The sequence below is a fragment of the Lytechinus variegatus genome, chromosome 7 (genome assembly GCF_018143015.1).
Source record: "Lytechinus variegatus isolate NC3 chromosome 7, Lvar_3.0, whole genome shotgun sequence".
NCBI lineage: Eukaryota > Metazoa > Echinodermata > Echinoidea > Temnopleuroida > Toxopneustidae > Lytechinus > Lytechinus variegatus.
Genome location: NC_054746.1, coordinates 32,749,524 through 32,763,721, shown reverse-complemented (window position 1 = coordinate 32,763,721; position 14,198 = coordinate 32,749,524). Strand labels below are relative to the sequence as shown.

General features: G+C 35.5%; 1 protein-coding gene across 1 annotated transcript; it reads right to left on the bottom strand.

Moving 5' to 3' along the window:
• Window positions 1-1,653: 1,653 nt before the first annotated feature.
• LOC121419049 (39S ribosomal protein L48, mitochondrial-like) lies at window positions 1,654-12,087 on the bottom strand. Its single transcript, XM_041613334.1, has 6 exons — window positions 11,970-12,087; window positions 6,475-6,553; window positions 5,792-5,958; window positions 5,117-5,228; window positions 3,822-3,911; window positions 1,654-3,346 (listed from the first exon to the last, which is right to left on the bottom strand). Exons 1-6 carry the CDS (start codon window positions 12,026-12,028, stop codon window positions 3,284-3,286), a joined length of 570 nt encoding a protein of 189 aa, XP_041469268.1. The 5' UTR covers window positions 12,029-12,087; the 3' UTR covers window positions 1,654-3,283.
• Window positions 12,088-14,198: the final 2,111 nt, after the last annotated feature.

The following is a 14,198-nucleotide window of genomic DNA, read 5'->3' as shown; positions in this document are numbered from 1 at the left end:
CTGATGATCAAATCATACAACACTGGTGCACAAATTTTCGCCGCTAAATTATTCTATTCTCCAGACAAAAATGAACAAAAAATTCTGAACTTTGTTAAAATTAGAATCACGTTATTGAAGTATTATCTAATAATACTACGTGTTATTTTCCAGGCGTTGTGAAAATAAACTTTGGTACCTGAGAACCAAAATCTCACAAAATGAAGGTATAAAATTTCTTGCTAGCTTTAAACATCAAGGACGATTATTGCGAGGTTTAAAGCAATTATTCGCAAATATGAACAAGACAGGAACGTGAGGCAGGTTGAACAGTTCATATCGCGCTCGACTTCCTATCAAAACTGGTTATCTTGAGAATCAAATTTAAATCCTCGACCCACAATTCCTCATTCCCTCTCGAATTCGAGATTAATGAGGAGAAAGACCTGAAAAAGCACCCAGGTTTAATGTCTATTTTAAATTTCGGAATATCTATTTCCCTCGTTTGTCTACAATCACATCTCCGTCATGGGAAGAAAAGCCTTCTTTATCCCCAAGACTGGGAAAACTCCTCGTATTTCGGTAAGGATTTGGATGCTTCGGCGATTGATAACGATAGGGGAGACAGATAAAAAATAACATATTCACGATCTGGGAGGGACGGAAAAATCAAACGACTTCCCTCACGCTTCTTTGCTTTTCTATCCCAAATCTGTCTCATATTCTCTCTCTCTCCCAATTTTTAATTCTTAACTCTCTCTCCTTTTCTATCAATTTCCTTCCCCATCCTCTATCGCCCTCTCTATCTTTCCTGATCTTCCTCTCGACTTCCTCTACCTATTCACGGACCTCTTCCATCCCTCTCTCATAAAAACACTCTGTTCGTGTATCTCATTTATCTCCACCCGCCCCCCCGCCCCCCCCCCCCCTCTTCTCCCACCTTCTCCATTTTCAATCTCCCCCGATACCCCTCTCCCTCCCCCTTTCTTTCTCTCTTCCTCCTTCCCATCTGAATATTTTAAGCATCAATTCCCTTCGAGACAAGAATTTGCGTGGCATTTCTTGTATAAAACAGCACACCGCCAATCAACAAATTGACATCAGTTTCAGTCGCATAGAACAGCAACCAAATATCATCCATCAGAAACTCGGACCATCTTTTTTTTTTCCTTTCCTTTCCTTTTACACAATTTTCAAACTAATCCTCACGTAACGCATCGTTCAATAAGATAAGCATTGTAATTGGAGTAGAGATCAATTCGAAAGGTATCGATTACCTTAAAACGTGTGTAATCACGGATCTCCAAAATGGTTTCTCTTGCTCCAATTAAACACTGCTGTATTTTCCCAGAAGAAATACAGCAATCACTGCGTCCCCTTCTAAATCACACGTCCTCATCCCTTTTTCTCACTTTTGAGAAGGTATTGAACCAGAAATTCCGCGATCAAACAGATATTTAATATCGTCTTTCTAAACGAATCGTAAACGATCTAAATTTGTTTTTGCCGATGAACTTGATCTTCATCATGTTTGACAGCTCAAATGGCCATCTAGATGCATTTAGATAATGGGAGTGTGTGTGTGTGGGAGGTGTGACGTCACGGCGAGTATGAACTTGGAAAAAAAAGAGGCCTTCCCACATCAAGACAAAAGGATCACATCAAAAAACTGGATTAAATTGTAGCAACACATGTTTTTAGGATAAGCGGCAAGTAATTATATAGCTGCTCGAAGAAAATATAGGCCTACTGCAAAGTTTCTACATCACAAAAGGCTACGTGAGTAGAAAAAGTGAAAATATAAAGTAGATCAATTGAAGAGCTACAAGAATAGTTTGAAAGATTCAAGGTACTTTGGGGTGAAGAAGGAGAAACGGTAAACATATTGAAAAATAAGTTTATAGTGAAAGCATATGAATACAATTGAAAAGTGAAAGAAGCAGAAATATTTCTGAAGATAATTTTTTTTTGCACAAAAGTCAGAGATACTACCTTTTCAATAACCATCAGTGAGGACTGAAACAGTAGTATGAGGTACAATAACAGCAACTTCCACGAAACCTACAATAATTTTTCCCAACAAACATATATCTTTTGGCCTCACCAAAGTTTTCACAGGATAAATAGCTCTGGGCAAACTCGATTCAAGCTACGCCTACCATTGTTCTCTTCATTCGTTTCTATCACAACATTCTTATATGTAAATAAAAAGAGTTTCCAAAGCTGTTGTACACGTATAAATTCTCACATGTATATATACGCACATATATTTATATAAAGTAGAAATTAAGAGCTGGCATATGGCTCATCAAAATATGTGACAATGAAGTTTCCTCGTCAATCAAACAGGAACAATTCATAGGAATGAATACAAAATGAAACAGCTTTCAAATAACTCAATTCACCCACATCTTTATTTGTACTTTAATATACTGATTTTCAAAATATTTAATAACTTTACATGGATAAAGTAAAGACAGTAATGCAATTCCAATAGCAATCATTGTTATTCAAATAATAGCTCGTCCTAATGCATATTGTCAATAACATTTACAATAATTGCACTGGTACATAAGTGCCTTATACTTCAATACTTCAATACATGTTGATTCATACCTGAGGTAAAGGTAAAGGTAAATCTTTAAGTTTTTAACTGTAGCAATAGTCGCCTAAAGGAGATGATTTGAGTACCACATGTTTGAAATGTCCTTTTTTCAGATTTGTATGATATTGGATCGATTTACTGTTTCAGTACATTTTCATAGTTGATAAATGACCCAACATAACATGTTGAATTATTTTGCCTTTACTATGAAGAAGAATATCCCCGAATAAAATAAATAAAGTTGTTTCCTGTCATTTTTACTTTCCATTATCTTGATGACATCATCCATGTATTTCAACATTGTAATTTCTTTCAAGAATTTTTGACACCTCTATATCTTCCAAGAAGAATTTCAGTAATCAATTGCTAAATCCTCCAATTTCAACAAACCAATGGGGGATATGGAAAGCAAATGTGAAATCCAGCATCTCAACACAACCTTCATTAATCTTCAAATATGGCTGTACTTTCTGTCAAATCAAGATTTGATCAGGTCACAAGGTCACATGATCAGGCCAGGTGATCGGGTCAGGTGGTCAGGTCTGCAACATGAAGTAGCATCATCCAGAATACTGATCACTCTCTCTTTACACATGCTGCACAATATCCATATCCTGTTTCATGTCTATCTTTCCAAGGCCACAATAAATTTCTACACAAGATGATAGTCTTTTATGCTACAATATTCTTGATAGGTCTTCATAATAATGAGTCTGGGATCTCCTTCCTGATGTAGCGCTCCTTGAAGTGTTCTTGAGTGTGCTGTACAGGAAAGAATGAGAGCAAGAAGAAAGAATACTGGAAAAGTTAGATCGTAATCAAAACTTAAATGTCCAATCTTATTAACAATAATCCAAATATTTTGAGTAATTAGATTATCACACATACCAAAAAATAGTTATAAAGAACATTAAGAGCAATAAAGCTTGTCTTCAAACGCTTTCATAATTTTAATCCAAACTAATATGCATACATGGAATAAGTTGACATTTGATTAGTTTACTGGATTTATTGCAAATGACATAAACACAGAAAGACTAAGTATCTAGTTACTGACTACGATAGGCAGAGGCATAAAAAGGAGATAAATGTTACCTACGTTCAAGATACCAAAGTCTGATGGCCATCTTTAAAGAATTCTGGCAAAAAGATACTTGACAATACTGTTTAAGTTCCATTTCTTTACTCAATGCAATCACTTTCAAATAAGAGTAAATGTGTTTAGAGTTCAACTTACTGGTTCTATCTTCATTTGTACACCCTCAGGTAGATTCAGCTGAAGCATTTCAGTGAAGAGAGGTGCTGTCGTGCTTGGAAGATCTTGAATCTGAAAATAAAACAAAACAAAAAATATTTCTGAGGCATCATGGTCCACTGGATGCATCTACAGATTACACCTGTAGATCACTAGGTTCAGGGTTCAAACCCAACAGTGGTACTTTTGTCCTTCGGTAAGACTTCAGAGGTCAAGTCCACCCCAGAAAAATGTTGATTTTTTTTAATCAATAGAGAAAAATCAAACAAGCATAGCACTGAAAGATTCATCAAAATAGGATGTAATATAAGATAGCTATAAAATTTTAAAATTACACTTATTTTTCATAAAACAGTTATATGCACACCTTAGTGACATGCAAACGAACAAGTCGATGATGTCCCTCACTCACTAATTCTTTTGTTTTTACTGTTTGAATTTGACAATATATCAATTTTTACCGATTCGAAAATAAGGCCCAACTCGACTGAACCATAAAATGTTAAAACAATAGTAATACCTCATGTTCAGGTAGAAATAAAACTTTGTTTCACATAATGAGGAGAAAATAAGAATAATTCATATTTCACATAATAAAATACAAAAGAAATAGTGAGTGGGTGACATCATTAGTCCCCTCATTTGCATAACACCAGATGTGCAAATTACTGTTTTGTGAATCTAAGTGAAACTTTAACATATAGGTTTCTAATTTAACACCTGATTTCAATGAAATTTTCAGCGTTTGCTTGTTGGATTTTTCTCTTGTTATTCAAATCAACTTTTTGTTGGTGTTGGACTTGCCCTTTAACTTATATGTTAACGTATCATGTTCAAGATTTTGTTAACTTTTCACTGATCAAAAGTTATACCCCTTCAAGATCCTTACGTTCCTCCTTTTCGAATTCTCTTGTTACCCCCAAAGTTTCCAAAACCTGGGGTGAAAGATCATTTGTTTACTCATCCTCTAAGTTATGGAATAGCCTCCCTGAAAACATCAAACAGTACTTGACCTCTGAAACTTTCAGACATTACCTCAAAACATTTCTCTTCAATTCTTCTTAATTTCTTTAATAATTTCCTAAAAAGTGCCTTGAGCACTCTACAGAGTGGATTTGGCACGATATAAGTATAATTATTATTATTATATGAAAGTTTGCTAAACTCAAGCTAGGTTAGGTAAATGATTACCTGACAGGAACCTATAAAAAATATATATATACATTTTTCATTAAATGTTTGTTTTACAAACAACCATATCATAAGAGAAATCTTACCTGTATAACTCTTTCATGTGTGTGTAAAGTGAAGTCTCTAACTTTCTCTTTCTCAGGTGTACCTGGTTTTTGTATTGTATGTATCAGCGTTGATTTGGTGGGCATAGCATAGCTGTAAAATTTAATTATTTCATAAATGGCAATTGAAAAGAATCAGAAACAAGAAACTGAATATAATTCTGGTTCAGAAGATACTTAAATTGTGTTCAATCACTTAGGTTTCAATGATAATCCAAGCGATGATTAAAAGAGGGGAACATTTCTATTTTTACTTTATTACCAGCGCAATATATTACATAAATAAAAAAAATAAAAACATTTCAAATTTCTTGACAAGATATATAACTGCTGCATGTTTTGGTCACTTGTCAGATGTAATTATTTACATGCACAGGATTAGTTTGATGGAAGTATGATAAAAAATATCTGAGAAATTTGTTGGAAACTGCATGATTCACTTTTGACTCTATATTACCATTTTACCTAAGATTCCAGTAATGTACTAAAAAGAAATGAGAATGATATGACTTAAGATGAAAAAAAAATCAAGGGGACAATAAATAGTTTCTGTTTGGGGGCTATTCTTTCTGCTTCAATTCTCTCCATATGTCATTTGTCATTTTTAAATTGAACTAAAGGCATACTCTTCTGACTCAACCAGGAAATGATAAATACCTCTCAAAGATATTGAGTTCCATGTTCTTGGCTAGGTTATGGGCATACTGAGCAAAGTGTTCAACCAATGTACAGTCATACCCTTGGACCTTGAAGTTCATGATTTCATAAACTGTAGAGTCTTTGGCTGGAGGAATCTCTTGGTCTGGAACCTGTTGTGTCTTCATCTTTATGTGTAATGAAAGATGGCAAAATAACAAAAAATTATACCACAAACTTGAAACTATGAACTGTTCATTAAGAGTATGTTACCCCAGATTATTTGACACCATTTTTGCATTTACTTTGGAATAAACAAGAGACTTTCTTTAGGTGCATTAGTATAAGAGTCATGTCGTGCAGAATTTCCCACATACTGATTGAAAGCTGCCATTCTTTTAGGTAACAAATTATCATCCCTCCATACATTTACATAGCCTATTTGGATGGTGAACAGCTGAAATAGCTTTGTGCCATTCAAATCCAGGTTATCAATATCAAATGAAAATATAAACCCTGTCTTAGTGGCAACCTGTCTTTAATGGAGCTAAATCGACTCTAATTTGAAAGGAATATGTGTCAAAGAACCTGTCTTGTAAAGTTCAATTGTCTACAGTGACCACTTTCTCTGTTTCCTTGTGGTGGCCTAAACAGACAGGTTTAACTGTACATTAAACATCCATTCATTATGTGAATATTTTTACCTGCTCAAATTCTGTATCAAAATCATCATAATGACGAACTTGTTGGTGAACCATGGATGGCAGGAGATATTTGTGAACTCTGTAGAAGAAAACAAAAGGGAAATATTTAATGAGATGTACTGTAATTATCACGATTAGATGTTTTTTATTATTTTGAAGTGTTAAACGACAAAGTGAAAGATCTGTAAATTACTGCTGTCCTACCCAAGTTAGATCTCAACCCTAACTGCCTACTCAGCCAGCGACACCAGCCGCAGATGTGCATTTCTCCAGTCCAGATCCAGTTCCCTTCGCAACTCTTGCACACCCCCCCCCTTCTCTTTCTCATAATTTTAAAATTTCATGGCTGCAAGGCTGGTCTTTGAACTTGTAAACTGCATAGATTAGTTACCTAGCCAAGTAATATTAATAAAGAGGAACTTGCCAAAAATTTGATAGGTTAAGCTTTTGTGCAATGTTTTTTCTAAAAGATATTTTCACAAAATGAAATTTGCATCAATGTTTGTTGAATACATTTGCCTATTTTCAATTGCAATGTTATTTTTAACTTCCACCTCAATATTTGAGAAAATCTTGAAATGTATCACCATACATTTATTTTGCGGCCACAATATGACAGCTCCCTCCCTATGTTTGACACAATTTGACAATGCATTTGAGTTTTACTGTTTTTCTTTTTCAATCTGTCCTTTTGAAGATACTATCCTATATTTTCTCACAAAGTTCATTAATTTGGAACCAAAACCACACTTCTTCACTTATAGCGCATTTTTGCGGCGACCCCACTTTCTTAAATTTGAGCTAAGCCGCCGTTTGCACTGGATACATGGTGCAGATTCTGCATATTTAAAGTTTGACTTGGGGACTTTGGATTTGAAATCAGGAGTTTCCAGAATCTGAATGGTCAAGTCAGCAAAATGTTATTAATGGACACTAGGCCAACTGCAATGATCCAGTGAGCTGTATTATGGGGGGGGTTTGGGTGTCTGGACACTATTTTTGAAGCCTTCTTTTTTGTCTTTGGATTACACTAAAAATATGAATTCAATAGTTGTAATCATCTTCTATTTTGTTCCCTATAATATTTCCTAAAAATTTATGAAACTTCGCTTGTAAATTTTTCCAGATGACTTTCTAAAATTGATCGTCCAGACACACAACTGGGTATACCTGTATATAGAAGAACAATGACAGTGTGTGTAGTGATGACCGATTATGCTGGCTTGTGTTAACATGGCGGCCATGTCAAATGTTGTGGCGGCCATGAAAAATTCCAGGCAGGGCTGGAGTGTTATATTCATCGCTTTTGTTAACATGGTGGCCATGAAAATTCCAGGCAGGGCCAGGGTGTTATAGTCAGACTTAGACTGATAAATCCGCTGCTTCAGAGGATTTTTTCCTGATTTCTAACATTTTCTGACTTTTTTTGTCCTCCTACACAGACAGATGATAGCCATTCGGCTAGTAGTGGTTGAGCTCCACCGATGCCTTAACTACTGCATCTATGGAGAATAGGGTGCAATTTTGCACCCTCCTCGATGACACAGGAAAAAAGAAGAAATGATTAAGGTAAATCTAGACCCTCTTTAATAAATACTATCAGCTTACCACCTTTCCAAAAAATATGCTGGAATACAGCAAATTTTGATGAAAAACAGACGAAGTTCAGACTGTTTTTTCTTTGATCGCCGTAAGCTACAGCCCAGCATACGGACATGCCAGCCAATCCGCTAGTGCATTTGTACAGCGATGCCAAGTTCAAAGACCAGCTATGCGTGAGATTTTCTGTGAATCTGAGTGAGATCACAGACATTGTGTACAATGTATATGGGGATAGGCTGTGATAGTTGCGTGAGACAGAGATTTGAGGGGATGAACAAGAGTCCAAAATGCTTGCGTGAAACTTGGTAGCTCTGTTCGTGTGCTCAGCTGTAGCTGACAACTAACAAAGAACCTAGCTGATCCTGATCTGTTTTTCATAAAATTCGCTATTTTCCGGCATATTTTGGGGAAAGGTGGTAAGCTAAACAGAATGTATTTAACTTTATCTTAAAATTTGTTCCATTTTACCCTCTCAAAAAGCAAAATTTAGGGCATGCCAAATTTAACAGTAATCGAGGGGGTTGCAAAATTGCACCCTTTCTCCACCATGCTGGCATAGGGTCTAGTCATAAAAAGTTGGACATATTTTTCATAACGTTAGACGCTGTCGTTAATCAGTGGTTGTTTGCCGGCATTGACAGAAATCTTATCGGTCTGTCATGTCATGCATGTCGATGTCTGTCTTAAGTCAGAGTCGATTAGGCCAAGTAAAATAGGAAAGTAGTTGATCGTCCTCGCGCGCGTCGATTTTGGCCGCCGCATGAAATTTTTTGCTATTTGCTATTTTCTAAAAAAAAAAAAAAAATATTGTGTTGTTTCTCGTCTGCGCCCTCTTCCCTTTTTGATTGCAGCATCAATTTTCTTGTTATTACCTATTTTAATGGCTACTGAATAGCGAAAAAACTCACAAGATTTTTCTGGGATCTCTCTCGCAACTTCAAAAACAATTGCAAAGTCTGATATCGCCGTAATTGCAAGAAAGAAAAAAAATTCTGATTTGGTTTTTTATTGGAATTTTGAAGATACCATCATAAATTAGCGAGGAAATAAAGTTTGCAAACTCGGATAAGATCACGGATTTCTTCATTTTTAGTGCATTTTCGGGGACCCCGCTTACTGAATCTGAACTAATCCATCGCGTGCTTTGGAAATATGGCGCAGATAAATCAATTTTAATGACGTAATTTGTATTTCAGCGGGGTTTTTTGGTGAGTGAAAGCGCCTGTACTTAGACGTGTGTTACGACTTACGGTGATTGTGTGCTTGTGACTCTGTTGGATGAACTGCATGTGTGCTAGGATGATGTGATTGACTGTGCTGGCGTGACATGTGAATTTGTGAAATGCATTGAATTTTCTGGCGAGTTTTCTAATGTCAGCAGGCAATGCATCGAATATTCAATGAGGGATTTAATATTCAATATCAATTTTAAAAATGAATGAAAATTGAACAGTATTAAACATTTTGTAAACGAACAAGCAGCTGGAAACTGCAATAGACCTTATCGCAAATAGCGTCTGTCGCGTGAGGGCGTCTGTCATCGCAGAGGATCATGGGATGCGAAAGGGGGCAAACGCAGAATCGGCTATTGGGAAGCCATACAACGCCATATGTTTTGCGCAGTGTCACTCAAAATCCAGGCTTTCTTTTAAGTCTGATTTCTTCGTATTTAAATTACTTTGGATACTTGAATGTGGATTTATAGAACAATATATGTATCATGATTGCCCAGTGAAAGTATGAACTCAATACTCACCATATTTTCGTTTTATGGGGCTAAACTTGGGAAGATTTTGTGGGAAAAGTGAGACGGTGATTGCGGGTCAACTTGCCGATCGACTTAAGAAAAGAGCACGTCGGCGATCCCAATTAGATAGCAAATTTTTCCATGAAAGAATATTCATGAAAATCATAATGTAGACCATATATCTCCATATAATTTAGCTATATAGCTTTGTTATTTTGGGGCAAATATAACTCGGGCTCTTTAGTTTGATCATACAAGCTCTATATAGGGGGTGAGACAAATCTAAAGTATATCAAAAATTAGCTATATATATATATATATTTATTTATATATATATATACATAATGAAGGACATATAAAAATGACTTGCAGAATAAATAAATCCCTGAATTTGAAACATCCCTCCAACTCTCTGTAATTTTATTTTGTCTGAAACTTAGTAGATGATGGATATTTAATTCATATAAATGATATATATTCCATTCTTTTGATAAAAAAATCTTATTTCAACATTTACATCTTCAATTTATTTCATCGCATTCAGTCACTTCTCTTACAGATCACCTTCCTCATTAATTTTCTTTTTGTATCTTATTTTTCTCTCAATATATTTTCGTCTATGCTCATTTTTTATTTTCTTTTTTTTTCTCATTATTTCATTCATTATTTTGTCTAAGCATGCCAATGATTAAACTTCAGAATGTCCGACCACGATCCTGAATAATATGCAACTATTATGTAGCCTACTGTGGAGAGAAAAAGAAAACACAGCTCGGTTTTTAGGCCTACTGAATAAAATCATGATTGAGATAATTATTTATGAAACATGTATTCTTGACTATCGATTGATATTACAAACATACATAACTAGAATAAAGTAATCAAATGTACTGCAGAGTTTGTTTTATTGATCATCATTTTATTTTTCCTCCACTGCCTCGCCGACGTACAGTGTCCTCGGGCCGAGAGTGCATGCCCATTGTCCGTGCATGCACAGCAGCTGCGCAGCTCAAAACACGCACAGACAGTGCGCAAAAATGAAAGAAAATTATACTTTTCTTCATAAAATCTGTGGTAATTCTTGCAGCTATAGATAGCACATCTATCTCTGCCACCCATGATTAAGAAGAAAAGTGATGTTAGACTCTGGAACAAATATGACGAGGCGTTTACTGGAAAATTTGCAAAATGTCGGCTGCGGGCGTCGATCGTATTTTGATACACTATGGAAATCGTACACTTTATTGTCGGCTGCTTGCGCTCGCATGGTCGCATCCGGACAACAGCGGCGCTATTGCCCCCTTTGCAATCCCATGATCCTTTGCGTGAATCTATTTGCGATAAGGTCTATGCAAAAACATGCCCAGAGCTTAAAAAGAGATTGGCTCTGGAAAACTGAAGATGACTCCATCATTTCCATGGTAATAAAAATTACCCCCCCCCCCCATGCATTTTTTGCCCTTACATATATAATGTTGAAATTATTCACTTGAACATTCTGTTTCACAACAATACAGTATCAGTATACATCAGTAATGCATCAATATATTTTATCGCACAATAGGCCTACATTTTTTCCATAGATTTCCAATCAATCGTAGATATATTGATACATACATATATTTCTACTCATTTATTATTAATATTGAGCATGCATCGATCACATAATTCGAGCTTGACATGGCCTGACAATCCTTTGAATAAAAATAGCAAAAAAAATAGTAAATAGTAAGGACCTCCCTCAACACTGATGTCAAACATCGGGCCGAGAAAGTGCCTCCTTGTTTTTAAAAAAATAGCAAGATAGCAAATCACCGCTCTCAAAAAACCCGATCAACTACCATGACTACTATCTTTTTTTACTTGGCCTTAACCTCTCTAGTCTAGATCTAAGTAACAGTCACCCTGTTGTTGCCTCTTAATCAACGTGCATCTGCCCATTGACAATGTCATTGTCAATGATTTTAACTTTACCGGTAGACCTACGCTACCGGCGGGGTGCAGCTGCTGTTTTATTTGACGATCTGCACATTTCCTACATGTATGATTACGTGTGGGACCGAACATAAACTCAAGATATAAAATCGTGCTCGAAACAAGTATTTTTACCAGTTAAAATATTATTTACTCATATATTGCAACTCACATTTCTTTCCTTACAAGGACAGTGTGATTTCGAACAACATTCAATATGTTTTTCAACATTTTTATCGCAAATTTGAAACTGAATTGTGAGGAAAACAGGCGATGACTGTGACCCTTCGTTTACGGTGTCGCTGATCATCAAAAATGAAAATGTTGAACTGACTGCAAATGTCAAAACCGGGAGTAAGACGCACAAAGGGCCCAATTTCATTTTGTTCACATTGTAAAAGCTCCGATACAGACAGACTGCTGACTCTAGGATAAGGTTAGTCAGGGCTGAGAAGGGGTCAGGAACAAAAAGTTCAATTATTTCCTCTAAAATCTTCTGACGAAAATGTTATTACTCCATCCCCCACCCCCATAATTAAGGCCAGGGGCCAAACACTTATATAATTCATATATATATTTTCAAATTCTACATTTTCCTGAAGAAGTGAATCTATTTAATTGCTGCGACTGGCCAAGTGAAACTTTACACAAATATTATGACTCTCATTATTATGCGCATATACTATCAATGAAATATATTTTGATACTTTGTTACTAGACAGTCATTAATTTTCTGAATCTGCTCAGGACAAGTTCCGACTAATGATACATCATCATCATCATCATCAACAACATCGTCATCATCTTCATCACCATCAACATCATCATCCTTGTCATCGTCATCGTATCACCATCAACATCAAAATCATCATTGTATTTAGGCCTATTATTACTATCATTATTAAACTCTATAAAGATCTATAAAAACATACCTAAACTTTTCAGATATTATTTTAAAAATGAGCCAATACAGGAATATGAATATGTTGTGTTTGTAAGAATCGGTCATTGTCTCATGGACGATCAGAAAGAAATCTGAATGATTCTCTCTTCATCCAATGTACTCAATCATTTGCAAAAACAAAAAATTTTGTACTCAAAAATTGATTTTATTTCCATCCTACGTACAAAAGGTAATATGTACAATGGTTTGACAATTCAAGGCTTGATATAATAACTTACAAAAATTATAATCATGAAAAATACTGCAGTATTTAGGGCCATGATGGGAAAGATGTTACCATGTTTATAACTAGGCCCATAGTACAAACAATTTTAACATCTGTTCAGACACTATAGATTTTATAAAGACTTGTTTCTGTATCATAAAAGATGCATCTAATAATTGAAGATGTTAGGAGCCAGGGACATTTTTTTCTTCCAAAAGCAGATATTTATAGAAAATTACAGGAAAAGGGTGGCTCTTTTATGGTTAAAAGCAAAATGGTGTTTTCTATTAACAAAATAGATTTTTTTTATGACTTTCTAGAAATGTGTCACCACATGCTTGTGACAATAAATGGTGAGAGACAAGTACTTGAAAATAAATAGGTATTAAACATCCTCATGGTGAATATGTATTTGTACAATTGTGCCAAACATGATGTGAATACATGCAAACACAATCACAGCCAGCAAGATAATACATGCCATTAAACCTACTGTTGTAACCAACTGATATACAGGTAACTCTGCGTATGTCCTATCTACCAGAATTTGGACCGAAGAAATCTGTTCAGTTTCAAACATTTTAAATAATCCGGTCTGAAATATCATAGAAGGTCGACTTATATAGAGTTTAACATTACATACCATTGACATTTGAGAGTATAACTGTTACAGGACTTTGTTCTGGAGAATTTATTGAAAACAGATTTCATTATAGGGTTGTTTATATACACATACAGGAATGAAATGTAATTCAGGGTTTAATCTTAAAATGTGATTAAATGTAGCTGTGATCACTGATTTGAAAGTTTAATTGAGCTCAGCAGAGCTCAGTTTTATCTAGCACAAGGGTACAACCCAGCATGATCTTTTTAGGCCCATTTGTACCAAACTCCTCGGATGGCACAGTGCTATGAATAAACCCTGTATGCATCACAGGCATAATCAAATATTTCCTCAGTCCCTAAGAGCCTCGGTTGACTTGGTAATAGTTAAAGGGATCGTTTAACTTTGTGAGCAGCTGATTTAAAAAATTCTCAAACTGAGACGAAACATGTGTAGGAGTGCCTGTATTTGTCCTCAAAAACCCTGAAACAGACCACAATATAGGATGAAAAACTCTAATTTAGGTACAAGTAGCAATTTATTAGCCTGATTTTGAGAACCGTCTAGTAGATGGGTTCCAGCTTATGACCAGTTTTCTCCAATTCAAAAAGTCCGTTGGCTATGTTGA

Bases quoted from the DNA above. Each gene is read 5' to 3' on its own strand.
- LOC121419049 (XM_041613334.1), bottom strand. From the start codon at position 12,028: ATGTTGAAAAACATATTGAATGTTGTTCGAAATCACACTGTCCTTGTA. The intron at 3,912-5,116 runs GTAAGATTTCTC...TTTTATTTTCAG, and splicing joins CACATGAAAGAGTTATACAG to ATTCAAGATCTTCCAAGCAC. The intron at 3,347-3,821 runs GTAAGTTGAACT...TTTCCTGTACAG, and splicing joins TACAAATGAAGATAGAACCA to CACACTCAAGAACACTTCAA.